This window comes from Natrix helvetica, assembly GCF_964273705.1.
Source record: "Natrix helvetica genome assembly, chromosome: Z".
NCBI classification, from domain to species: domain Eukaryota; kingdom Metazoa; phylum Chordata; class Lepidosauria; order Squamata; family Natricidae; genus Natrix; species Natrix helvetica.
The window spans coordinates 141,487,652-141,513,031 of NC_138554.1; the positions used below are offsets into that span (position 1 = coordinate 141,487,652).

A 25,380-nucleotide genomic window follows, 5' to 3' on the forward strand; every position below is an offset into this window, starting at 1 on the left:
TATTGATGGCTGATTTGTCTGAATGCCAATCTTCCTGGATAAGCAGGGATTTACACCAGACAAACAATCAAGCCAGTACTCTAATCAAGGAATTACCAAGGAGAAAACCTCTCCCTCACCAACTCTAGCAGGAAAATGACCCTAAGTTAGTCCTTGACTTCTGACTGCAATTGATCCCCCCAAAATTTCAGGGCCATCGTAACTTTGAATGGTCACTAAATGAGCAAAGCTTCCTCACCATCGGGACAGCGACAGCCAGGCTCGCAGGCTTCCTTCTCCTGGCACACAATGCCTTCCTGGAGGTCCCAGCAATGCCGGGGACACCGGTTGGCACATCCCACCCAGTGCATCATGGGAGGGCATGTCTCCTCTGCAGAACAAGAGTGTCCGTTACAATTAGAAGTCTGGAAAATGTATCAGGAATGACCAGATTGTGACCCCACCTGGAAGGGGGTCCATTTGACCGGGATAGAAGACAAACTCCTGCCTGAACAGGAGGTTGGACTAGAAGACCTTCAGGGTTCCCTTCCAGCCCAACGATTCTATGCCCCTACATCCAGCTGTTAACAACGCAACCCCTTCCCGCCACATACCACAGGGATGAGGGTTGCAAACGCGCATGTGGTACTTCTCGCCAGGGCAGAGGCGCCCTCCATTTTTGGGGGGTGGGCTGGTGCAAGTCCTCGTGCGGGCAGAGCGCCCACCCCCACAGGTCCGGTCACACCACGACCAGGGGCTCCACTTCGACCAGGCCCCGTCCACTGCAGCAGAGATACAAGGCAGGGAAGACCCACCCCGACCGACAGGTTAGTCATGGGTCAGCTTCTGGGCTGTTTGTGTGTGTGTGTCCCTCTCTTTCCAACCTCCAACCAGCTTTCATAGTGCCCAGGGATGGCTCCCCCCCCCAGTTCACCTGCAGAACTCCTTGCCACAGGAATGCTCGGATGCAGATGAAAGCATCAAAGTGGGGAATTGTGGTTTTTCTGTAGTAGCTTTAACAGTGAATTCCTCCTCAAGGGAAGACCGGGGCCCCCAAACTTACCTTTACAAGCCGGCAGGTTACAGAAACGCCTCTCCAAGTTGGCCGTCAGGATGTCTTGGCACCAGTGCCCACCTTGGCCGGGAGGGTGGTAGGTGCGCAGGCGCTGCTGCTGCCCGACCCCACAGCTGCGGGAACACTCGCTCCAGGGGGACCAGGGGTTCCAGGTGCAGTTCAGGCCGAAGCAACCTTTGCCCTCGCACACGGGGGTCTCTGGGGAAAGAAAGGGTGGGTGGGCAGCCCTCAGAATGGCTCGAGGGCCAAGCAAAGGGTGGAGGCTTCGCCCCACTTGGACACTCCCAAGGCAAGTGGGAGGGGATGCTGACCCTTAAGGACCCCCTCAACGTCTTGCAGGTGTTTTGTTACCATACTGGGTAACATAATCAATGCAAGAAGGGAGTAGACAGCCTAATCAAGGAACCACCAAGAATACCACCCACATCCCCTCCTCCTCCTCCTCTTCTCCACAATCCCCACTCCCTTCTAGCACTGATGATGTTACCTAGTTGGCTCATGAAACGTCTGCAAGAAAACCAAATTTAGAAAGCACCAAAGACCCCTCCATTCTCCTCCTCCTCCTCCTCCTCCTCCTCTTCCTTCTCTTCTTCCTCCTCCTCCTCCTCCTCCTCCTCCTCCTCCTCCTCCTCCTCTTCCCCCTCTTCCTCTCCACAATCCCCACTCCCTTCTACTACTGATGATGTTACTAGTTGGGTCATGAAATGTCTGCATGAAAACCAAACTTAGAAATACCAATGTCCCCACAATCATCATCATCATCATCATCCTCCTCCTCCTCCTCCTCCTCCTCCTCCTCCTCCTCCTCCTCCTCCTCCTCTCCACAATCCCCACTCCCTTCTACTACTGATGATGTTACCTACTTGCTCATGAAACATCTGCATGAAAACCAACTTTAGGGAGCACCCCACAATGACCTCACAATCCTCCTCCTCCTCTTGCACAAAACCCCGCTACCTTCTAGCACTGATGATGTTCCCTAGCTGGGTCATGAAACACCTGCAGGAAAGAGATTCCTACTGATAAGAAGGTGATCAGGAAAATATTCGTGCAGAAATGAATAGATTAACACTAATCATTGAAGAGAAAGGACAAACTGAATATTATAAGATATGGGAAGTATTTTATCAATGATTAGCGAAAAAAGGAAAATTGGAAACAAGGAAAGACTACGGAAGAGTAGAAAATATGTTAAGATAGAGGAATAAACAAGATGGTAATTGTTAGTATTATGATGAGGAAGATAATTATGATTAATGTTAGTCTTGCATTTTTATTAGAAGATACGTTAAGAAGAAAATGAATAGGTTAATAATCTTCAATTGCTTAATATAATGCCATTTTAAAATTAGGGAATCAATATTAATGTGAATGATGTTGTAAATGCTAAAAGCTGTTTGCACAAAGATATTTGTACTCAGGCGACACTGTTTAAGGAAAGATGAAATGTTTAGATGTTGAAAAATAAAACACTTTAATTTTTTTTAAAAAGAAACATCTGCAAGAAAAAAACTAGCGTATTTTTTGGAGTATAAGACACACCTCCCCCCCTAAAAGAGGGTGGAAAATTGGGTGCATCTTATACTCCAAATGAAGCTCTTTGGAAGCTTTTCTTCAGTCCTAATGAGATGCCAACAAGTGAAGCAATCACTTGTTAGCACCTCAGTAGGGTTGAAAAAAGCTTTGAATATTTTCAAGGCAGGGATGTTTCCTATCACTATCTGAGTTTTCTCAAGGGTTTCCTTCAGGCAAGCGAGGGGTTGGTTTGTTGATTCAGCTTTGTTACATTTTACGAGCTGTTAACTGCTTTTGGCTGAATGCCCAGACATATAGTTAAACTTATTAAGATTTTCCCTGGCTGCCTGGGGAAAGAAAAAAAGTGGCAAAAAATGTTGTTTTATTATACTATTGTGTTTGCTTGCTTTTCTGGTGCTATGGGAATAAAAATGAATACCTGGTAGGCAGAATTTTTCCCCCTATTTTCCTCCTCAAAAACTATACTCCAGTACGTCTTTTACTCTGAAAAGAACGGTAAGCTCAGAGAGACCCAACGACCCCTCATTTGAACCCTGAGCTAAACATTGTCCTTATAGATATTAATCTACCTTTCTATCCTAGATCCTATTTTATCGGGGAGCTAAGAACCTTCCCATCGTCTATGGCTAACAATTCGGTGGCACTTTGGATTCTAACCCAGCCGAAAATTCACGTCCAGAAATTCTGTCGGCTAAACGGCTGGTGATACCACGGTGGCTTTTCTGCCACGACTTCCACACGCTGCTCTGAGGGTGCAGAGGCAAGCAAGGAAGCCTTTTTCGAGCCGTTATGTAGCAATCCCAAGGCCCCCGGCTCCGTGTGCAAGTGATGCCACGAATGCAAGACTGCCCACCTGTGCACTGCGGCAAGTTGCATTCTCGTTCCTGCAGAGTGTCTCCCGTGCAGCCGTTTCCTCCCAGGCAAAACCTCCGGCGGGTTTTGACAGCGGGGAGGTCAGAATCGCTGCAGGTCTTGGAGCAGGGTGTCCAGGGGGACCAGGGGGTCAGGCCGCCATCCTCAGACCCTGTCGGGAGGGGAGAGAGAGGCCAGCTAGGTCAGCAGAGTTGCCAGGCTGAGTTCCCTTCCATCCCACCATCCTCCAGCAAAGGACCAAGCACGGTGTTGTTTTCTTCCTCTCCCTCCTCCTATTCCTTCTCTTTCTCTTCCTCCTCTGCCTCTCCACACAAACTTTCCTCCCTTGATAATGTTACCTAGTTGGGTCATGAAACGTCTGCAAGAAAACCACCAAGCTCAGAGAGCACCAAGGACCCCCACAGTTCTCCTCCTCCTCTCTGCACACCCCACTCTCTTCTAGCCCACATGATCTTTCCTCCTCCTCCTCCTCTTAATCCTTTCCACAAACCCCCCTTCTTCCTTCCTTCCCTCTTCCTGATGCTGTTCCCTAATTGGGTCATGAAACCTCTGCAAGAATACCACCAAGCTCAGTGAGCACCGAGGACCCCGCAGTCTTTTTCCTCCTCCTCCTCCTCCTCCTCCTCCTCCTCCTCCTCCTCCTCCTCCTCCTCCTCCTCCTCTTCCTCCTCCTCCTCCTCAGCCATGTCAGCAGAGTCACCAGGCCTGAGCCCCCTTTCCTCCCACCACCCTCTGGAGAAGGACTGAGCAAGGGCTCACCTGGGGTTGCTGGGACTGGTCCTATTGTGGTGTGGGCGACTTCTGCAACACAAAATGCACGTCAGGGGGTGGTTAGCAGGTTTCCATCATCATCATCATCATCATCATCATCATCATCATCATCATCATCATCATCATCATCATCATCATCATCCATGTTCTCTGCAGAGCACATTGCGAAGCCCAGCACTGTTTGGAGCTGCCATTTTTTTTTGACTGTTTTGATCATTCACATTTTCTTTTGTTTTGATTTGATTTATTTATTTTTTATTTATTTTATTTCTTCAAGTACGAATTAGATAACAGATATAAGCGTAGACATGATTGTGAATACATGAAATGAATATGAATACAAGGGAATATTAGGACAGGGACGGAAGGCACACTGGTGCGTTTATGCACTCCCCCTAAAGACCTCTTAGGAACGGGGCGAGGTCAACAGTAGGACTATCTAAGGTTGAAGTTTTGGGGGTTTGGGGAAGAAGCCACAGTGTCAGGTAGAGCATTCCAGGCGTTGACCACTCTGTTACTGAAGTCGTATTTTCTGCAATCGAGTTTGGAGCGGTTTACCCTAAGTTTGTATCGATTGTGAGCTCGTGTGTTGTTGCAGTTGAAGCTGAAGTAATCATTGACAGGTGGGATGTTGTAGCAGATAGTTTTATGTACTACGCTTAGGTCAGATCGAAGTCGGCGAAGCTATAAATTGTCTAAGCCCAAAATTTCAAGTCTGGTGGCAAAAGGGATTCTGTTGCAAGCAGAGGAGCGGAGGCCTCTCCTCGTGAAATATCTCTGGACTCGCCCGATTGGTCTGATATGCAGGGCTGGTTCCAGACAGATGAGCTGTATTCGAGAATTGGTCTAGCAAAAGTTTTGTATGTTGTAGTTTGCAGTTCAATATTACCGGAGAAGAAGCTTCACAAGATTAGGTCGACAACTCTTAATGCCTTTTTGGCAATGCTGTTGCAGGGAGCTGCTCTGGCACTTAAATCACTAGAGATGAGTACTCCGAGGTCCTTGATAGATAGAGTGGGGGGGGGGGGTCGTCATATTCACCCCGCTTGTGTTTTGTGTTCTGATTTCTTCTGCCAACGCGTAAGACAGAGCATTTGTTGACTGAGATTTGGAATCAGAGGTGGGTTGCTCCCGATTTGCCCCGGATCGGGCGAACGGGTAGTAGCGGCAGCAGGAAGCTCTGCCCACCCGCCCAGATGGGCGGGTGTGTGCACATGTGTACAAGCGCACGCATGAGCAAGCCTGTAGTAAAAGAAATGGAAAATGTTTGGAGTTGCCAAATTTTTTGACCATTCTGATCATTTTGATTGTTCGCAGCCTCTTCGGCGTCATCCGCAAAAGACGTTCATTGTTTCAAAATCTAACTGAAGATTGTTCAGTTTTCCGAGACCAGGCTTGTTACTTCTGTGCAATTTTTAGATACCAGTCTTCATACGTACATAAGATATGTCCTACAAGTTGTGTTCGATGTTTACGTTTTGTCTAAGATCTGCAAAGATTGCAGATTTCAGAGGCAGGAAATTTGAGGATTTATATTGACTGAAAAATAAGGTATGGTTATTATTATTCTTTTAATCCTCTTCTCCCGCTCTCCCCACCCCCCCTCTCTCTTCCTCCCTCCCTTCCTCCTTTTCTCTCTTGCTTGCTGCCTGGGGAATTCTGGGAATTAAAGTCCACATTTATAAATACAAATAAATACAAATACAAATACAAATACAAATACAAATACAAATAAATATTTGTATTTGTATTTGTATTTGTATTTATTTGTATTTATAAATGTGGACTTTAATTCCCATTTCTTGAAGTTGCCAAGATTGAGAAATGCTGGAATAATGGAGGCTCAATAATGGACTAACAGAGTCGGAAAGGACCTTGGAGGTCTTCTAGTCCAACCATTTGCTCAACAGGAGACCCAATACCATTCCAGACAAATGGCTGTCCGGTCTTGTCGTAAAAACCTCCAGTGTTGGAACTCACAACTTCTGTCGGCAATATAGAACCTGCTATCGAACAGGGATCCCCAACCCTGGGCTGCAAGCTCATACTGGACCGCGACCTCTTGGGAAGCAGGTCACGCAAGCAGCGGACGAGCACACCTATGCACGAACCTGCATTTGTGCAAATGGCACACATGCGCAAACATCTCATCTCCCTCCTGTTGCCGCTGACACGATTACCGATCGGCAGAGCCAGAAATGTTTGGGACCACTCCTATAGAATCTGCTCCAATAAACTAGCTAGCTTGTTATGTAGGGTTCTCTAGCGGTGGAGAAAGCCCAAAACCGCGGTGGCCATTTCTGGCCCTCACCTTTGCAGTCTAGGGTCTGGCAGTATTTGATGTCCGTCCGAGGGCCGACACAATCCTTCCCCCCATTAGCAGGCTTCGGACGGGTGCAATCGCGTGTCCTGGTCATGTTGCCCAGCCCACCGCAGGTCAAGGAGCAGGGAGACCAGGTGGTCCATGCCGTAAAACCCCCGTCCACGGGGCAGAGGGCGAACATGCAATCCAGCTGGCCGTTGCGACAGGAGCTGAATGGAGGGGAGGAAAGTGGGGAGGGGCATCAGGGGGCATCTGCACGGAGGTGCACGGAGAATTTAATTCTGGGAGTAGAAGGAACCCTTGATGTACAACCACGGTTCAGTCCGAAATATTGGTTGCTAAGTGAGGCAGTTTTGAATCCTCCATCGTAAACATGGAGGGGGGGGGGATGGTCGGTTTTTTCAGAGCTGATTTCAAATGGTCACAAAATGAACTCCTGTAAGTCGAGGACGACCTGTGTCACACAAGGGAATGTGGAGGGTACAGCTACAGGCCATCCTCAACCTACGACCATTCATTTAGTGACCATCAACGCTACAGCGGCACTGAAGAAAGTGACTCGGGCCCGTTTTTCACATTAACGACCATCACAGTCTCCCCAGGGTCACGTGATCAAAATTCAGAGGCTCGCCAACTGACTCATGTGTATGACGGTCGCAGCGTCCTGGGGTCATGTGACCAAAATTTGGACACTTTGCAACTGGCACAAACTTATGACAGTCGCAGTGTCCCGGGGCTTCACGCGATCCCCTTTTGCGACCATCTGACAAGCAATCTCAATGGGAAAGCCAGATTCGCTTAACAACCATACCATAATAAACTGCAGGGATTCACTTAACAGCTGTCGTAAAATGGGACAGACCCCCGCCTCCAAATTGCCTCACGGAACAATAGAAATGTGGGGCCCTACGTCGACGACATCCAGAGTGTCATCATATTCTCTCCAAACCTGGCCCCAGGTGCAGGAAATCTTCAGGGGGGCAGGAAGTGAACCCTATTTTCTGGGGGGGGGAGGGGTTGGAAACTTACCAGTTGCTGCAGGCGGCAGAGATGATACTGTTGGGGGTGACTTCTTCTTCTGCGGAGACACGTTGGCCATCAGCAGTCAGGATGACCAGAGGCGTATCAGGGGTCTCGGACGAATGTCTCCGAAACCCCTGGAGAACCTCCTCGCTCAGGACACAGGGGCACTCCTGGGCCAGAAAGAGATATGAACGGTGTGTGTGTGTGTGTGTGAAGGTGACGTCTTCTTCTCCACCACCATCACTGCCTCTTCCTCTTTGCAAACTCCACCTCCTTCTAGCACTGATGACGTTCTCTACTTGGGCCAGGAAACGTCTACATGAAAACCATCCAGCTCAGAGAGCACCAAGGACCTCACAGTCCTCATCACTCCCCCCTCCTCCTCTTCCTCCTCCTCCTCCTCTTCTCTACAGAAGTGCCAACCTGGACACACGCCCCCTTGTGCTGGTAGGTGCCCGCCAGGCAGTGGCACCCTTCCTCGCAGCCATCCGAGAAGCAGTCCATCTGCCGGGTGAGGTGGGCGCAGCTATAGGGGCACCCTTCTTCCGCCAGGCACTCCCGGTAGAGGCGGCCCACGGGGCAGCCCACCTCTGAAAGGGGGGAAGGGGTAGATTAGCACCCAGAGGCCATAGGCTGCAGACACACACACATCCCAAGCTGGGAGAAGGGGGTTCCTACATTTTTGTCCCTTGTCCTGCTCCAAACTCATGGACATCGAGAATAGAATAGAATGGAATAGCAATAGCAATAGGAATAGAATTTTGAATAGAATAGAATAGAATTTTGAATAGAATAGAATAGAATTTTGAATAGAATAGAACAGAATATAACAGAACAGAACAGGAACAGGAATAGAATTTAGAATAGAATAGAAATATGAACCGAATCAAATCCACCCGGCAGACTCACCCAGACAGACGTGCGTGTTGCAGGTCTTGCTTTGCGAGGACAAACCCTGGCAATCTGGCTGGCGACAACGTCGGCTGCGCATCTGCTCTCCCCCTCCGCAGGAGACGCTGCAGGGGGACCAGGGGCTCCAGGGGTCCCAGGCTTCCTCCTCTAGAGGGTGCAAGGAAAAGAGTTGGACATTGGGGAAATTTCCCTGCAGAATGCAACTGTTGAGGGCCGAATGCTCATCCCTGGGGACCATGCCAGAGTGGGTTTTTTTTTGGGGGGGGGTCCCACAGGCCGTTGCTCCCCCCTGGACTGTGCATTTTGAGGGACAGGCCAGCTGCCCATCTCAGGGTCAAAGAAACCACAGCAGAAAGGGAGGGGTAATCACCCCCTCACTGTAAGGCTGGATACCCTGCTGCTTGCTGTGAAAGGCTCCTCCCACCAGAGATAGCATTTGCATAGCCCCACCCCTGAAATCAAGAGGAGGCTTGTGCAGCGGGGGGGGGGCGAGCTTCCTCACACTCAGAAAAAGACACACGAGGGAGCAAAGGTGTGCGACACACCAGTTTTCCGTACACAAGAAACTATTACACATGCCTCCCAATCTCGGTCATTTTAAGCGGCGTGAACTTCAACTCCCAGAATTCTCCAGGCCAGGGAGAATTCTGGGAGTTGAAGTCTGCCCATCTTGAAGATTGGGAAACATGGCGATATGGGGTTGCCCTCAATTTCCAGAATCTCCGCTGCTAAACCGAGATGGCTGTTCAGCGAGTCATGCCAGATTGGATGACTTTTTGTCGGCCGCGGTTGTTAAGTGAATCATTGCAGTTGTTAAGCCAATCAAGTGGTTGCTAAATGAATTGGGCTTTCCCCATTGACTTTGCTTGTCAAGAGGTTAACAAAAGGGGTTCGCATGACCCCGTCATAAATATGAGTCAGTTGCCAAGTATCTGAATTTTGATCTCGTGCGGATGCTGCATTGGCCATAAGTGTGAGGACTGGTTCTAAGTCTCTTTTTTTCTGGTGCCATTGAAACTTCAAATGGTCACTAAATGAAACATGAACGACGGCGAATATACATATCCCAGGATAATGTTTGCGGGATCAGATTTTGTCTTCTGAACATTCGGACTGGGAAATTCGGAAATTTTGTCCTCCAAACATTTGGACTCATGCCGTAGTCCATCTTCAGGGAACCTCCCTCTAGAAGAGTGTGTGTGTGTGCTGTTCTATGTGTGGTATTTATAGTGCCCGTCGTGAGCATTTAATGCATTTAACTTTGCAGCAACTAAGATTGTTGGCCAAGCAGGCCCAAAAACAGCCAGGGAAATGTATGAAGCCTGAGAAACGAGCCCCTCATCAGTCAACAGGAGTGCTGAATTACCACCAGCCTATCAAGGACTTTGAAGGCGAGGACCGGGCAGCGCAAACAAACAACAGCCAACCACTTAACAGCTAGAAGTCCACACACCCCAATCAACAACTAAAAAGCCACACAAACAACGGGCGCCATCTAAATACCACATGTGGAACAGTGCACGCTCTGCTAGAGAGTTGTTCACCGAGGATGGGCTCCAGCATGAGTCCGAAAGTTCGGAAGATAAAACCTATGGTTCCAGCAACCGAACCAGATTGGATCCTGCAACTCATCAAACAGTCGTAAATCGAGGACTATTCAGAAAAGGTGAGCTTTCACTTATATGGTACTGGTCCAAACTCACCTGGACATTCTTCTGGATTCTGGCACGGTCTCTGTTGCTCACCGCCACCAGCGCAGCCCCGGCCTCCATTTTGTGGTGGCGGATTGCTACATTCCCGGAAACGGTACTGGACACCTTCCCCGCAGCTCTGGCTGCAGGGAGACCATCGTCCCCAGCTGGACCACCCACCATCCAGGCGGCACCAGGAGTCTGCCCGGCACTGCAAGTGCCCATCTACACAGGTGCTGAGAAGGAAAAAGGTTTGGTCAGTGGTTTTATTTTGGAGATGTGCAAAATCTGGCAAATTACAGTTGGACACTCCCTGCCGGCATACACTCACCAGTTCTGGCACGGCGCATAGATTGTCTCCCCGGGCTGAGCGTATTCCCATTTGGGGAGTCCCAACCAGGAGGAGAGGTTCCTCTCTTCGGGGACACCTGAAGACATCAAGAGATGTGTGTGTTAGGTCTGAAGAACCAAGAAAACGTGTGGTGTTACTTCAGAGCAGTTATTTTACTGCTGTGCACCCAAAGACTGAATCTTGACAGACTAAAGCAATTACCTGCAATAGCTATAGATGTCTATGGAGATTCTAACTATAGATATATTCTGAAAACTAATAAAGGAGAATCTTTGTAGCTCGGGGTTAAAATGAGGGGTCCTTGGGGCTCTCTAAACTTGGTGGTTTTCTTGCAGATGTTTTGTCAGTGCTAGAAGGGAGGAGGTGCGTGGAGAGGAGGAGGAGGAGGAGGAGGAGGAGGAGGAGGAGGAGGAGGAGGAGGAGGAGGAGGAGGAGGAGGAGGAGGAGGAGGAGGAGGGGGACTGTGGGGTCCTTAGTTTTCTTGCAGACATTTCATGACTCAACTAGGGAACATCTTCAGTGCTAGAAGGAGGGAGAGTTGAACTCTGTTTATATACAACGCCTTTTGGCTCTGATGCAGAGATGGCTACCAGTATGGACCGGTTTGGATGAACCGGTTGTTACATTATGTGATACCTGTTTCTGCTCTGATGCTAGTACGTAGTTGGGTCATGAAATGTCTGCAAGAAAACAACAAAGCTCCGAGAGCAGCAAGTTCCCACAGACCTTTTCCTCCACCTCTTCCTCCTCCTCCTCTTCCTCCTGCTCCTCCTCTCTGCAAACCCCCCTCCCTTCTCGCAATGATGCTGTTCCCAAGTTGGGTCATGAAACATCTGCAAGGAAACCACCAAGTTGATAGGGCACTACGGATCTCTCGCGCTGTGAACTGCTTAGGGAGGACTTGACCTTGCTCCCTTCCTGCCCACCAGACATTCCAAGCTGTTTTGTCTCTTGGCCCTCCAGCAAAAACCCTGCATTCCACCACAATGGAGATCAACATTGGCCCCATTGCTTTGGTGACCGCCCCCAACTACCCAAAATCAACCCCCTTACCCTCCGGGACCTTGTAAACTGGAAGGGGCCCCCAATCCCCAGACTGTGAACTTGCACCAGGCTGTGGCATGCCAGAAACTGGAGCATGCAAACAAGGAAGCTCCTTCCATGGGATGCAGGCAGCACATGACACCACACGTCTGAGGAAAAACCGGGGTGTGTTGCTCGGTGTGTGTGTGTCTTTTGCCACCTGTTTGAGACCAAGTCATTCTCCAGGGGCATCTGGACTCACCCAGCCAGGGCATCTGGTACTTGCAACGGCACTGAGATGGTGCCACGCACATCCCGTCCTGGAGCAGCTGTCCATCCGGGCAGGCGCAAGCGTGTTGGCACCCAGGACTCTCCACGCAGGCAACGTCAGGCTGCTGGTCCTCACAGGTACGTGGACACGGCTTGCCACAGGAGAAGGAGACCTGGCCACTTTGGCAGTCTAAGGAGACACAAGACGTTAACCCTACCAAACCCCCCTTGTGTTCTTCTCAGTTTCCCCCATGAATGAGGGTCTGAGGAGCCTTGCTCCGGAGCGGTCCAGGAGGATACGGGACCCTCTTCCCAATTTATTTTATAAAGATTTTATGCCAAAGTTCCAGCAGGGAGGGAGATGAGAGTAGCACGGACGTGTAGCCGGCTAGCACGCGCGCATGTGCAGCTCCATTTGCAAGTGTGGTGGGGACGCCCGCTCACAACACGCACAAATGGAGTGCACGCACATGTAGCCCCCCTACATGCGCATGTGGGAACATGCTCAACTACACTCGCCCACCGCTTCGGTGGCCTGGTTCTGAACGGGTCGTGGATTGGGGACCCCTGGTTTATGTTCTGTGCATTGTGAAGTCAGTGGTTTCCTCAAAGTTCCCCGCGCAAAGGATAAAAACTCAAAATGAAATTGAGCAACCATTTGTTCTAGAACACAGGCGTCAATGTCACCGCATCACATTCCTGTCCTGTGATGTTTCACGACGTTTTTCCCATTTGCAGAGTGGACATGACCTGCATCTGATGCATCCGGCCCACAGGACACCAGTATGACACCCCTGTTCTAGAGTATTGGGTTTTCTGCTTGAGCTGAGGGTCAGACTAGAAAACCTCCAAGGTCCCTTCCAACTCTGTGAAGTAAGCTGTCAATTGAAGGCTGAGCTGGGCTCAGCAGGGCTGCATGGACACATCCTTGGGGTTCCCTGCCTTGCACCCCCATTCCGCCTACAAGCCTGACCCCCAATCTCAGTTCTGTGGGGCTGCCCTGCTTCGACAGGCAGTCCTCAATGTACAACAGTTCATTTAGTGACCGTTTGAAATTACAATGGCACTGAAGAGAGTAACTTAGGACTCTTTTTCACACTTACGACCGTTATAGCTTCCCCACTGTCATGAGATACAAATTCAGATTCTTAGCAACTGACTCGTTTTTATGATGGTTCCCCTTTGGCCACCTTCCCACTGACAAAGTCAATGATCCATTTAACAGCTGGGTTACTCACTTATGGACTGCACGGATTCACTTTACAACCGAGGCGAGAAAGAGCATCAGATGGGGGGGGGTCAAACTCACTTAACCGATGTCTCACCAAACAACAGAAATTTGGGCACTCGACTGCCGTCATAAGAAGAGGATTACCAGTATTGACCAGGTCAACTGGCTATATTCTCTGGCCGTATTGTTGTTTGCACAGCATTGGGTGAAAACGTGCTACGTTTTTCTCCGAATTCCTCAACACAGCCTTCAGCCTTCAGCCCCTCCTGACTCTCCGCCACCCCGCCGATATTCCTCACCATCGCAGGAGGTAACTCCATCGTGGCACTGCCGGCTTTGGTGAGCTTCTCCGGGACATGCCGTACCACCGAACCGAGCTGGAGGATTGTTGCATTCCCTACTCCTCGTTGATACGCCATGGCAGGCGTTGCAGGGAGACCAGGCGCTCCACGAGGACCAACCACCATTGACTGCAAAAGCGCAAAACACAGGAGGAACATTTGATATGTACAGGTAGTCCTCATTTAGTGACCATTCAGTTACGACATGTGAAAAATGCGAGCAGTGAATGCATTCACCACCTCTGCAGGTCTCTGAAGCACAGGAAAGTCAAAATCAGATCATAAGCCTCCTTAGCGACTGCTTGGCTTAGCCATTGCTTTGTTTAAAGACCAAATTGTCAATCCCAGTTGTGATTGCTCAGTGAGGACCACGTATCTTTGTATGTTTTCAGGGTTTCTGGCTTCAGCAGATCTGGAATTTGGGGTTGTGTACAACAAAGGTGCAGTTTGGCCCAGTGGTTAAGGTGCCAGGTTAGAAACAGGGAAGCTGTGAATTCTAGTCCCGCCTAAGGCATGAAAACAGGCGATAGGTAGGTAGATAGGTAGATGGGTAGATAGGTAGATGGGTAGATGGGTAGGTAGGTAGGTAGGTAGGTAGGCAGCCAGGCAGGCAGGCAGGCAGGCAGGCAGGCAGGCAGGCAGGCAGGCAGACAGACAGACAGACAGACAGACAGATAGATGATAGATAGATAGATAGATAAATAGATAGATAGATGATAGATAGGTAGGTAGGTAGGTAGGTAGGTAGGTAGGTAGGTAGGTAGATAGATAGATAGATAGATAGATAGATAGATAGATAGATAGATAGATAGATAGATAGATAGATAGATAGATAGATAGAGATAGAGCCTCCGTTTCAAGGCTCTCACCTGGGCAGAAACCTGTCACGAGACATGCTCTTCTCTGCAGCTGGACCCCACTGTCTCCGTGATACTCCTGGGCCCCCTCGCACTCACGGCCCCCATGCTGAGGCTTGGGGCAGCTGCAAGTTCGGTAGCGGGTCACCATCTCACTGCCACATGTCCGAGAACAGGGGCTCCACGGCGCCCAGTCACACCAGCCGCCCGGCACTGGAGGGGGACCAAAAGAGTTCTGTGTTCTCCTTCTCCTCCTCCTATTTCCTCTTCCTCCACCCTCTTCTTCTTCTCTTCCTTAATCTCCTCTTCCATCTCCTCCTTCCTCCTCTTTCCTCATTCCCCCCTCCTTCTTCTCCTCTTTCCTCCACCTCTTTCCTCCTCTTCTTCCTTCTCTTCCTCCTCCCCCTCTTTCCTCCTTCTCCTCCTCTTCTTTCTCCTCCTCTTCCTACTTCCTCCTCCCTCTTCTTCTTCTTCCATCTCTTCCTCCACCTCTTCCTCTTTCCTCTTTCCCCCTCCTCCTCCTCTTTCCCACTTCCCTTCCTTTTCCTCTTCCCCCCCTCTTCCTCCTCCTCCTCCTCCTCCTCCTCCTCCTCCTCCTCCTCCTCTTCCTCCTCCCTCTTCTTCTCCTTCTTCCATCTCTTCCTCCACCTCGTCCTCTTTCCTCTTTCCCCCTCCTCCTCCTCTTTCCCCCTCTCCCTCCTTCTCCTCTTCCTCTTCCCCCCCTCCTCCTCCTCCTCCATGTCCTCCTCTTCCTTCTCATCCTCCTCTTCCCTCCTCCTCCTCTTCCCTCCTCCTCCCCCTATCGGCAAACTTCACTCCCTTCTTGCTGTGATGATGTTACCTAGATAGGTCATGAAACTGTCTAAGCCCTGTCCCAGAAGAGGCTTGCTGCTGGTTCGGCTGAACCGGTAGGGGAATTCAGGCCTGGGTCGCAGAACCGGCAAAGACCCAGGCCTGCCCCACCCCCGAATCGCTTCCTTCTCTGCTGCTTGGCTGCCACCATTTTGGGCTTTAGTGACTGCATGCAGAGCAATTTACATTGAACAGCGCTTTGCACATGTGTGTTGTGGACCAGCAGTGACGCTGGCTGCGCTGCCCCCCTCCAGCTTTGCTCCTCTCAATGCAGGGACTCTGCCTCCCAGCTACATCCCGCCCCATCCAGCCCGGCCCTTCGTGCCCCCCGCCCCACCCAGCCCACTTTGGGGGACTCACCTGAACAGGCCTGGTTGGTGCAAACCAACTTCCCGTCAGAGCAGGTACTGGGGGAAGAAAAGGGGGAGCAGATGAGACCCCTTGTTGGAATCGGAAGGGATGCCACAGTAAAGGCACTCCCTGCACCCAGCTGGGCCGTCTCCCCCTGTCTGGCTTACCAATTGTTGCAACCGTCGGCACGGGGCATGACTTCCCCCGGCGGGTGCCGTCGTCCAGTGCGCAGGTCTAGACAGGTGCAGCTCGCTTTTTCCACGCAGGCCGAGCCATTCCCATGCAAGACTTTCCCCCCGGTGCAGTAGCAGCCCGGTTCACATGCCCACGCGCAGTGCTGAGGGGGGGGCAGTGGGGAGGGGGCATGGAGAGAGAAGTGGGAGGGAGGGGAGGGCGTGGGAATGAGAATGGCTCAGAGACCGAATGCCCCACGGGCTACAGCCTGTCAGGTCTCAAGTGGAGTGTGGGAAGAATTTATCAGTTTTATAGCTGTGTTAGAAATGAGCGGAGTGGTGGTCTAGAGGTGGAGCTCTCGCCTCACAATCAGGAAGATGTGAGTTCAATCCTAGGTAGAGGCAGATATTTCTCTCTCTGGACGTGATGAGAATATATCTACTGAAGAAAACACCACATTGGCGACAATAAAGGCATCCGGCCAGTAAATAATCAGCTCCATTCAGTTGCTCCGACACCATCCCACAAGGGATTACGGGGTCATTAAATGACAAAGAAGAAGTTGTAATGTTGATGCACTGAAGACGCCAGGGGTTTGAGGCTAGACTAGATGCCTTCTGAGGGTCCCTGATTCTGTGTTCCATTCTATGTTCATTGTACCGGGCCTGAGAGCCCCATGGCCAAAGAAGAGGTAGGTGGAGGGGGGTCTTTGGGGGGAGGTCCCAGAGCCGCAAGGGAGATGGGCTTACCACGAGGTCGTCACAAGAGCGAGGACAAGGCGGGCCGCAGCGGCTGTAAGCCGAGTCTTCCAGAACAGAACAATTCAAGTCTGGCAAAGAAGTGGAGGGGGGGGGGAGTTTGTTGTAAAGAAAGAAGAAAAAAATGATGAGAAAGAACTCCCCCCCTCCCCGGTATATTTTCACCCCTGCCCTCCTCCCCCCACAGTCCAAAGGGGAGGAGCTTTCCCGCTGCATTGGAGGAGACCCCCCCCTAAAAGAAAGACCCTCCCCTTGATCCTTTCAGGCAGTCCTCGACTTAAAACCATTCGCTTAGTGACCAAATTTCCAACACCATTGAAAAAACCATTATTCATGGTCATTTCCACACTTATGACCTTGCCGGCATTTACACGGGATCAGAATTCAAACTCTTGGCAACGGCTTAGCGTTCCAAAAGGGGTCACATGATCCCCCCTTTTTTTTGCAATCTCCTGACCGACCAAGTCAACGGGGAAGCATGATTCGCTTAACGACCACCGGGCTGACTTCAGCAGGGCGGGGATTCGCTGAATGACCAGGGGCAAGAAAGGTAAATGAAAGGGGGACAAAACTCACTTAACACATCTGGGGAAGCCCAATTCGCTTAATAACCATGTTACTGACTTCACAACCGGGGGGATTCACTTAACGACCGTAGCAAGAAACATTGGTAAATGGGACAAAACTCACTTAACACACCTGGGAGAGCCAGATTCACTTTGTGACCATGCTACAGACTTAAAAACTGGGGGGGATTCACTTAATGACTGGGGCAAGAGAGGCTATGAAACAGGGACAAAACTCGCTTAATGGGAAAGCCAGATTCACTTTGCGACCGTGTTATTGGGAAAGCCAGATTCCTTTAACAGCCATTTTAGTCATGTAATGGTAGGGATTCCATGAACCACCAGGACCAGGAAGGTCGTATAATGAGGCAGAACTTAACCATTGTCTCGTTTAGTGACAAAAACATCGGGCTCAATTGTGGCAGTACATCGAGGATGAGCTGCCCTCTCCCCAACAGCAACGGTATCTAACTTAAACTAGGAGATCAAGTTCCAGTCCTCATCGAGAAAAGGTGTTTTGGCTGATAAGCCTACCTCGCGGGGCTGTTGGGAAGATTGACAAAGTCAGCCAAAAAAACCACTCGGAGTGGGAGAAGGAGCAGCGAGGCAGCCCAGCTCCAGCTAATCCTCAGCTTAATGACGAGAATTTACGTGGCTAAGCAAGACATTTGTCCCACATTACGCTTTTTTTTCTGCCGCATCACTTCCGTGAATCACTGCAGTTGTTCAATCGGCCACACGGTCGATAAGTGAATCCGGTTTCACAAAGTCCAGGGGGGAATCTCACGACCCCGGGGACACCGTCAGAGTCATAACTGAGAGTCCATGGCCAAGCGTCCCACCGGTCAACGGCGTGATCGTGGAGACACAGTGACGGTCGTTAAGTGGGAAAAATGACCCTAAGGGATTTTGTTTTTCAGGGTCTTGGACTGGTCGCTAAATGAAGCATTTGTTGTACATCAAGGACTCACCGTATGCAACCTTGCTGATTTTCCGTGACTCACCTGGACAAGGGTTCAAGTTGCAGGGCTCCACCTGAGTGGGCGGTCCCTCGCAATAGTCTCCGCCCCCTCGGGGGGCAGGGCTGTCGCAGGCTCTGCTCCGGCTCCGCAGTCCCCCTCCGCAGCTGACGGTGCAGGACGTCCAGGGACTCCAAAACCCCCAATCCCCAGCCCCTGCACAGAAGAGGCTTGGGTTACGGAACCCCCGGAAGGGCCGTATCGCTTGTTCACACCATACGCTAAAGGTTGGGGAGAGCAGTCACGGGAGCTGTATGGGGTGACTATTTTGAGCACTGGGTTGGACTAGATGACCTCCGAGGTCCCTTCCAATTCAGGGATTTTGTGATTTTTTTGGCGCATTTGGCAAATGTCTGGTTAGTTGACCTTCGAGGTCATCTAGTCCAACCCTCTGCTCATGCAGGAGACCCTCACAGAATCATATTGGAAGGGACCTCAGAGGTCATCTAGTCGGACCCTCTGCTCGAGCAGGAAACCCTCTGCCCATGATGGAGAACCTATGGCCCCCGTGCCAGAGGTGGCACGTAGAGCCCTTTCTGTAGGCACATGCACCATTGCCAGTTGCTCTTCTGGTTTCTGCCACTGGTCTTTGCGGGCACCAGAACTCTGGAAAACAGCCAGAAAATCCCCCCCCCCCAAAAAAAAAGGCAAAAAACCCAGTCTGTTTTTCAGGGCATTTTTCAGGCCGTTTTTGGGGACATTTCTGGGGGTGTTTTTCGGCCTGTGTTTGGCCTGAAAACCAACCTGAAAACAGCCTGAAAAACTGATTGAAAACGGCCCAAAAATAGCCTGAAAGTGGGGCCAAAACCTTCCGAAGAGAGCCATGCGCACGCTGGCCAGCCGGTCTTGGGGATTTGGCCGCTCCAGTGCATGCATGCGCTGACATGAATGTGCATTCTGGTTTGGGCATCCGGTGCCGAAAAGGTTCTCCGTCACTCCCCCGTGCCATGCCAGACAACGGACCGTCCGGTCTCTTCTGGAGAAGACCCCACCCCACCTTTGGGGAAGAGATGGGTGGGGAGGGGGAGCAGGACTCACGGGCACACGGCTGCAGCTGGCAGGCTTGGTCCTCGCGTTCCGGACCCAGGCAGGGCAATCCGATCCCAGACGGGGCAGGATCCGTGCAGAAGTGATATCGGTTCTGTAGTCCCAGCCCACAGGAGGCCGAGCATTCGCTCCATGGGGTCCAATCGGTCCACTGTCCGTTCACTGGCATGGGAGGAGAAAGTAGACCACCAGGAGAAGCCCATCGGCCAATCACAGAGATCGGAACTCGGGACAAATAAGGGAGGGGGAGTCTTTGGCCCATGGATTATCCAACCCCCTCCCTTGATAATGTAGACCACCCAGCTAAGGTAGGTACTAGGGCACCCAATAACAGAATGACGGGATGGTTGGAGTTGGAAGGGACCTTGGAGGTCTTCTAGTCCAACCCCCCTGCTCAAGTAAGAGAGCATGACCAAATCATAGAATAAGAGACTTGGAAGGGAACTTGAAGGTCATCTAGTCCAACCATCTGCTCAAGCAGGAGACCCTTACAGAATCATGGAATAAGAGAGTTGTAATGGACCTTGAAGGTCATCCAGTCCAGCCCCCTTCTCTCCCCACTCTCTCTCCTCCTCCTCTTCCAAATAATAGACTTCTATTCTCTTCCTTCCAACTCTGTCATTCTGTATGGGTCTCCTGTTTGAATATGGGATTGGACTAGATGACCTCCAAGCACCCTTCCAACTCTGTCATTCTGTATGGGTCTCCTGTTTGAATATGGGATTGGACTAGATGACCTCCAAGCACCCTTCCAACTCTGTCATTGTGTATGGGTCAAGTCAAGGACTATGAGTAAATGTGTCAGAAGTGTAGGGTCCCGCTTACCGTCACCACAGGCTGCCCGGCTGCAATTTGCCACCTGCCCACCAATGCAGGAACTGCATGAGGGAGGGAAAAAATCCAAGTTATGCTTGAGTGACGATGGGAAGGAGAAGATTGGACCGACAGAAAATGGGAACTGACCAGTTCTCGCAACCTTTGGCCACCGCTTCGCCGGGAGCATAGATCCTCCCCTCTATGGCACACGGGCATTGCTCCGCCGGCACACACAGATTGTTCTTGAAGGGGAGAAGAAGTTGCGTTAGGGACCAGAATGGGACAACTCACTGACGACATCTCGTCACTGCAGCCAACTATCTGCGGCCAACATGCCACGATCAACTCGCCGCGGCCAATTGGCTGCAGCCAAATTGTCCCAGCCAACTGGTTGCAATCGACTCACCACAACCAAATCACCATAGCCAACTCATTCCAGCCAACTACCATGTTTCCCCGAAAATACGACCTACTCCGAAGGTAAGTCCTAGCTTGATTTTTACACATGCGCCCAATGTAAGCCCTATGTCAGGGTTCCAAATAGCATCCAAAAATTAAATCAGAGTCCGAGGAAAAGAATTCCTCAAAGTTCCAATTTATGAAGAGAGCCACGTTGGCCCATCTGGGAAAACCCAAATCTGAAAGCTTCCCAGTTTCCCCCACCCAGCTGAAAGTTCAAGATCTTGCATCCCCACCCCCACAAGTGCAATCTCCCTCTGCCACTCTGGCAGCTTCTATCCACCCAGTTCCAGCCAGGGCCAGAGACAAAGGATGACCTTGACTTTCTAGAAAGAATTTTGTTATGGCTACATCTCACCCAACTCCGTACAATCCCCCCTCCCATTTTCCCACAATAGAAAAGGCATAGTGGAATAATAGAAAGTGTGGCAGGCCAAAGATCCACAAGAAAAGATGGCTGCAGGCCTGTTACCCCACCCCTCAAAATAAGGCCTAATTAAGACCCCACCCTCTCCAGGGAGCATGGGTAACAATGAAGCTAGGGATGGGGTGGGCTGGGGGTGGTGGTTGGATCTGTGCTACTACTTATGTTCGGACGGTTGCCAGCCCATTTCTTTTGCAGCCAGCAAGTCTTTCCTGAAGGCCTTTGTACCCGATAACAGAGCTCCGGCTGCATCGGCCTTGAGGAAAGCCTTGGAGGCCTCAGAAGACGTTCCCGAAGACAGCGAAGACAGTCATTAGAGTCCAGGGTTGATGGAAGTGAGGTGATTCAGTGGACAACACCTCCCCCACCCGAAAATAAAACGTACTTTCTTTTTTTCCCCACAAAAAATACAAGACAGGGTCTTATTTTCAGGGAAACATGGGAGCTGTGGTCAACTTGCCATGACTAATTTGCCGCGGCCAATTGATCACAGCCAACTAGCTGCGGCCAACTCACTGTGGAACAATTGAACAATTCAATGTAATTATTTCCAGTCAATTAAAAATGGCTTTCATTTTTGTCCCTCACCTTTTATTCCGTTCCTCCTTTTGCGTCCTTTCTTGCAAACGACTATATTTCACTTTTGTTTGATATTCGTGTAGCTTCTGTCCCGCGGAAAGCTAGCAGAGTCTAGTTGGCCGTGGTGACTTGGCTGTAGCCAGCTGGTCATAGTGAGTTGGCCGTGACCAATTGATTGCCGTGAGTTGGCCATGGTGAGTTGGCCATGGTGAGTTGGCCATGTTTTAGCCGTGGTGAGTCATGGTGGTTTGGCCATAGCCTGTTTGGCCATGGTGTGTTGGCCATGGTGAGTTGGCCATGTTTTAGCCGTGGTGAGTCATGGTGGTTTGGCCATAGCCTGTTTGGCCGTGGTGTGTTGGCCATGGTGAGTTGGCCATGATGTTTTAGCCGTGGTGAGTTAGTCATGGTGTTTTGGCCATAGCCTGTTTGGCCATGGTGTGTTGGCCATGGTGAGTTGCCCATGGCCAGTTGGCCATGGTGTGATGACCATGGCCAGTTGACCATGGTATATTGGCCTTGGTGAATTGGCCATGACCAGCTGGCTGTAGTGAGTTGGCTATGTTGAATTGGCTGTGGTGAGCTGGCCACAGCGAATTATCCTCAAACCTTCGAGACACCAGCCTCCCCTTCGTCCAGGCGCGGCTCCCTCCCCTCTTGTGGCACTAGTCCTCATAAAACCAGGTCAGGTTGCATGCTCCAAAAGCGGGGCCGTGCCCCCATCCATCTTTCACAAGAGATTTACAGGTGGGCACAGAAATGATTTGGTGGCGCCAATCTCTTGGTGGGGATGGGCAGCGGATATGCTTGAGGTATTTACCAACAAGACGGTGCCGTTGGGGCAGTAGCACCCTGGCTGGCAGGCCGTGTGTCCAGCATCTTCATCTGTGCTGAGCTCTGCACAGGAAGCTGGCCCATTGGCGCACTCTTGCCATACTTTCCCCACTGGACAGGTGCCTGGAATCTCACCTGGTTGGAAGGGATGAGAGGAAGACCGTAGTTATAATTTCATGGAAACATTTTATAATGAAGAATCGATTAAGGGTGTTTGATCCTGGAAAGGACAGAGACAGGGTCTGTAGCGGTTAAGGGTCCCCTGCTTGAGGCAAGGGTTGGTCTAGATGACCTCCAAAGTCCCTTCCAACTCTCTAATCTGTAAGGGTCCGCTACTCAAGGAGGGGGTTGGACTAGATGACCTCCAAATTCCAACTCTGCTATTCCACGATTCTGTAATGGTCTCCTGCTTGCTCAGGGGGTTGGAATAGATGACCTCTGAGGTCCCTCCCAAACTCACTAATTCTGTAAGGATCCTCTACTTGAGAAGGGGGTTTGACTAGATGACCTCCAAATTCCCTTCTAACTCTGTTATTCCATGATTCTGTAAGGGTCTCCTGCCTGAGCAGGGGGTTGGACTAGATGACCGCCAAGGTCCCTCCCAACTCACTAATTCTGAAAGGGAATACAGCTTATAGAAAGGGTTTGACTAGATCAGTGCTTCTCAATTATTTTCTGTCATGCCCCCCCTAGGAAGAAGAAAACATTCCCCCCCCCCCCCCCCCCGCGTGACTGTAAATAGTATCATTTGTCTATAAAATTGTTATAAGTACACCTCTGCATAACATAGCACACCGGTCTTTCCTCGTCTCCCACCGTAGTCACATGCTTTCTTTCCTCTTTCCCTCTTACTTGTCTATCCTTCCTTCCACCCTCCCTTCCTCCTTCCCTTCCTTCCTGCCTCCCTTCCAGTTCCCTCTTTCCCCCTGCCTGCCTGCCTTCTTTCCCTCCTGCTTATCTATGCTTTCTTCCTTCCTTGCACCTCCCTCCCTTCTGCCTGCCTGCCTTCTTTTCTCTTTCCCTATCCTCCTATCCTTCCTTTCTCCCTCCCTCCTTCCCTGCCTCCCTTCCAGTTCCATTCTTCCCTCCTTCCTTCTGCCTCCTTCCTGCCTGCTTGCCTTCTTTCCTCTTTCCCTCCGGCGTGTCTGCTTTTCTTTTCTTCCTTCCACCTCCCTTCTGCCCTCCTGCTTTCTTTCCTTCCCTCTTGCTTGTCTATCCTTACTCCCTCCTCCCCTTCTTCCCTCCCTCCCTGCCAGCAGCTCCTCCAGCATCCCAGCTGGAAGCAGCAGCACAACAGTCGCCGTTACCAGGGGCGAAGGGGTGGCGGTGGCAAGATCGGGCGACCGCCGCCCCTTTGTCCCTTCCCCAACAGCGGCTGTTGCGCTTCCGCTTCCAGACGGAATGCTGGCGGTGGAGCTGCTGGCGGGGAGGCGAGCTACGCGGTGGCGAAGACGGGCGGTCCCATGCTTCCCTCCGTCCCACCCCTGCCCGAGCAGGCTTCTTGCACAGCTCCAGCCCGCGGCTCCAATGAAAATCCACAGTCCGAAGTGCTGCCACTTCGAATATATGAATATATGAATATATGAATATATTCCAGGCGGGATATATTATGCCTCGCCCAGGCCTTCGCCACCGTTGCACCCAGATGGAAAGGGAGCCTTCGCGCCCCCCTTTACGGAGCCTCGCGCCCCCCCAGGGGGGCGTGCCCCACTATTTGAGAACCGCTGGACTAGATGACCTCCTAGGTTCCTTCCAACTCCCTAATTCTGTAAGGGTCCCAAACCTGAGGAGGGGGTTGGACTAGATGACCTCCCACATCCCTTCCCATTCTGTTCTGATTGATTGATTGAAGCCAGGAAGCCCACCTTTGCACGGCTGAAGATTGCAGGTTGAGAAGTCAATCCGGCCCAAAACGGTGATGCCAGATCTTGTTCGGTTCCGGTAACCACCCCCGCAGGGCACCGAGCAAGCCGACCAGGTTCCCCATTCTACGCTGGACCCTGGATGGGAGTCACAAAAAATGGGGAGGGGAAGTGAGGGGGCTGAAAACCCACAACCTATTGAACCCTCCCAGTGGAGAAGGACTTTCAAGCCCTCTCGGCTTGTCTTGCTTGGTGGAAAATAGGACTGGTGACCATATGGTGATCACCGCCTTGCGGGAGAAGCGCTCCGGACGTGCTCAGAGACTGTGTGCATAGAATCTATGCCTTTTCGGCATCTGCTTGGTGGGAGAGCTGAGTTCCAGATTCGAAGATGGGAGAGTCGTAAGGAGGTTCTTAAGAAGAGACTGGAAGGAAGGAGGAGCTGACGTCACAAAGACACGATGTGCGATCTTGGAGCTCCAAGATCGCAGTCGATACTTTTGCCGCTGGACGATCCTTTTGGACCTAAACCATCCTGAAGAGACGGTGAAAGGGAAGAGTATGTCCTGCTGATCTCAGGGAGACTGCAAAGTCCCTGATTAATCCAGGAGAATCTATTTTTGTCAGTGACAGAAGCGCAGCCATTGAAGCTGCTGAAGCTGCCGAGTCCCTTCGGGGAGAGGGGGCGGTCTATAAATTTAATAAAATAAATAAATAAATAAGTTGGGACAACTCCGGAACGGGAGGAAAACGGAAAGAGAAAGCGTGTCCATCTGGTGAGGAAATATTATTATTATAAGAGACGACCCCCAAAATAATTAAAGCTAAATTGAATTTGAAAACAGAAGAGAACAAGCGGCAAAATTAAGCTACATTAGACAGTGTGTTATCCTTTTTGAAAAATTTTCTTTTACAGATGGAACTTTTGCAAATGTTTCCTATTCTTTAAATTGAATGGATTAGTTTTTCTTCTACTACTTTTTACATTCGTTTTTTAATACCTATGGATTAAAATCTTTTTCCTTATGTTTATAATGCTGGATTGGATGGGTGTTTTTCTTTTGCTCCATTTAAGAATTTTGTTTTCTTTAAGCCTGGAATATAAAGAAGATAGAAAAAGAATACAAAGAGGGCTGTATTAACAGAGGGAAAGGAAGTAGCACTGCCACTTGGAGGCTGGAGGCTTGGAAATATTGCCTTTTCTTTTTTCTCTTTGATCATTTGACTTTGCATTTCAAGGTTCCTCAGCTTGTTTACAGAGAGTGAAAGTTAGAAGAGCATGGGTTGTTTATACAGGTGCTCTTCGGGAGCTTTATTGGCAGCTGGGATGGAGTGAAAACAAAGCCTTGTCTTGAAAGATTACAAATGAACTTTCTTTAATTTAA

The 25,380-nt window shown here is 50.6% G+C and overlaps 1 protein-coding gene across 1 annotated transcript in view; it reads right to left on the minus strand.

The window, feature by feature from the left end:
- LOC309401625 (SCO-spondin-like) overlaps positions 1–25,380 on the minus strand; it is a gene marked incomplete at its 5' end in the record, with an annotated part of 141,400 nt that overhangs the window by 29,719 nt on the left and 86,301 nt on the right. Inside the window, 22 exon segments of the mRNA XM_081970693.1 lie at positions 239–370; positions 594–761; positions 1,043–1,252; positions 3,444–3,640; positions 6,521–6,766; positions 7,587–7,750; positions 8,004–8,170; positions 8,490–8,639; positions 10,196–10,419; positions 10,515–10,611; positions 11,821–12,018; positions 13,359–13,529; positions 14,270–14,470; positions 15,470–15,516; positions 15,628–15,797; positions 16,384–16,463; positions 17,963–18,133; positions 19,016–19,186; positions 19,850–19,902; positions 19,988–20,082; positions 22,120–22,268; positions 23,999–24,133. Coding sequence (XP_081826819.1) covers positions 239–370; positions 594–761; positions 1,043–1,252; positions 3,444–3,640; positions 6,521–6,766; positions 7,587–7,750; positions 8,004–8,170; positions 8,490–8,639; positions 10,196–10,419; positions 10,515–10,611; positions 11,821–12,018; positions 13,359–13,529; positions 14,270–14,470; positions 15,470–15,516; positions 15,628–15,797; positions 16,384–16,463; positions 17,963–18,133; positions 19,016–19,186; positions 19,850–19,902; positions 19,988–20,082; positions 22,120–22,268; positions 23,999–24,133 — 3,396 coding nt within the window.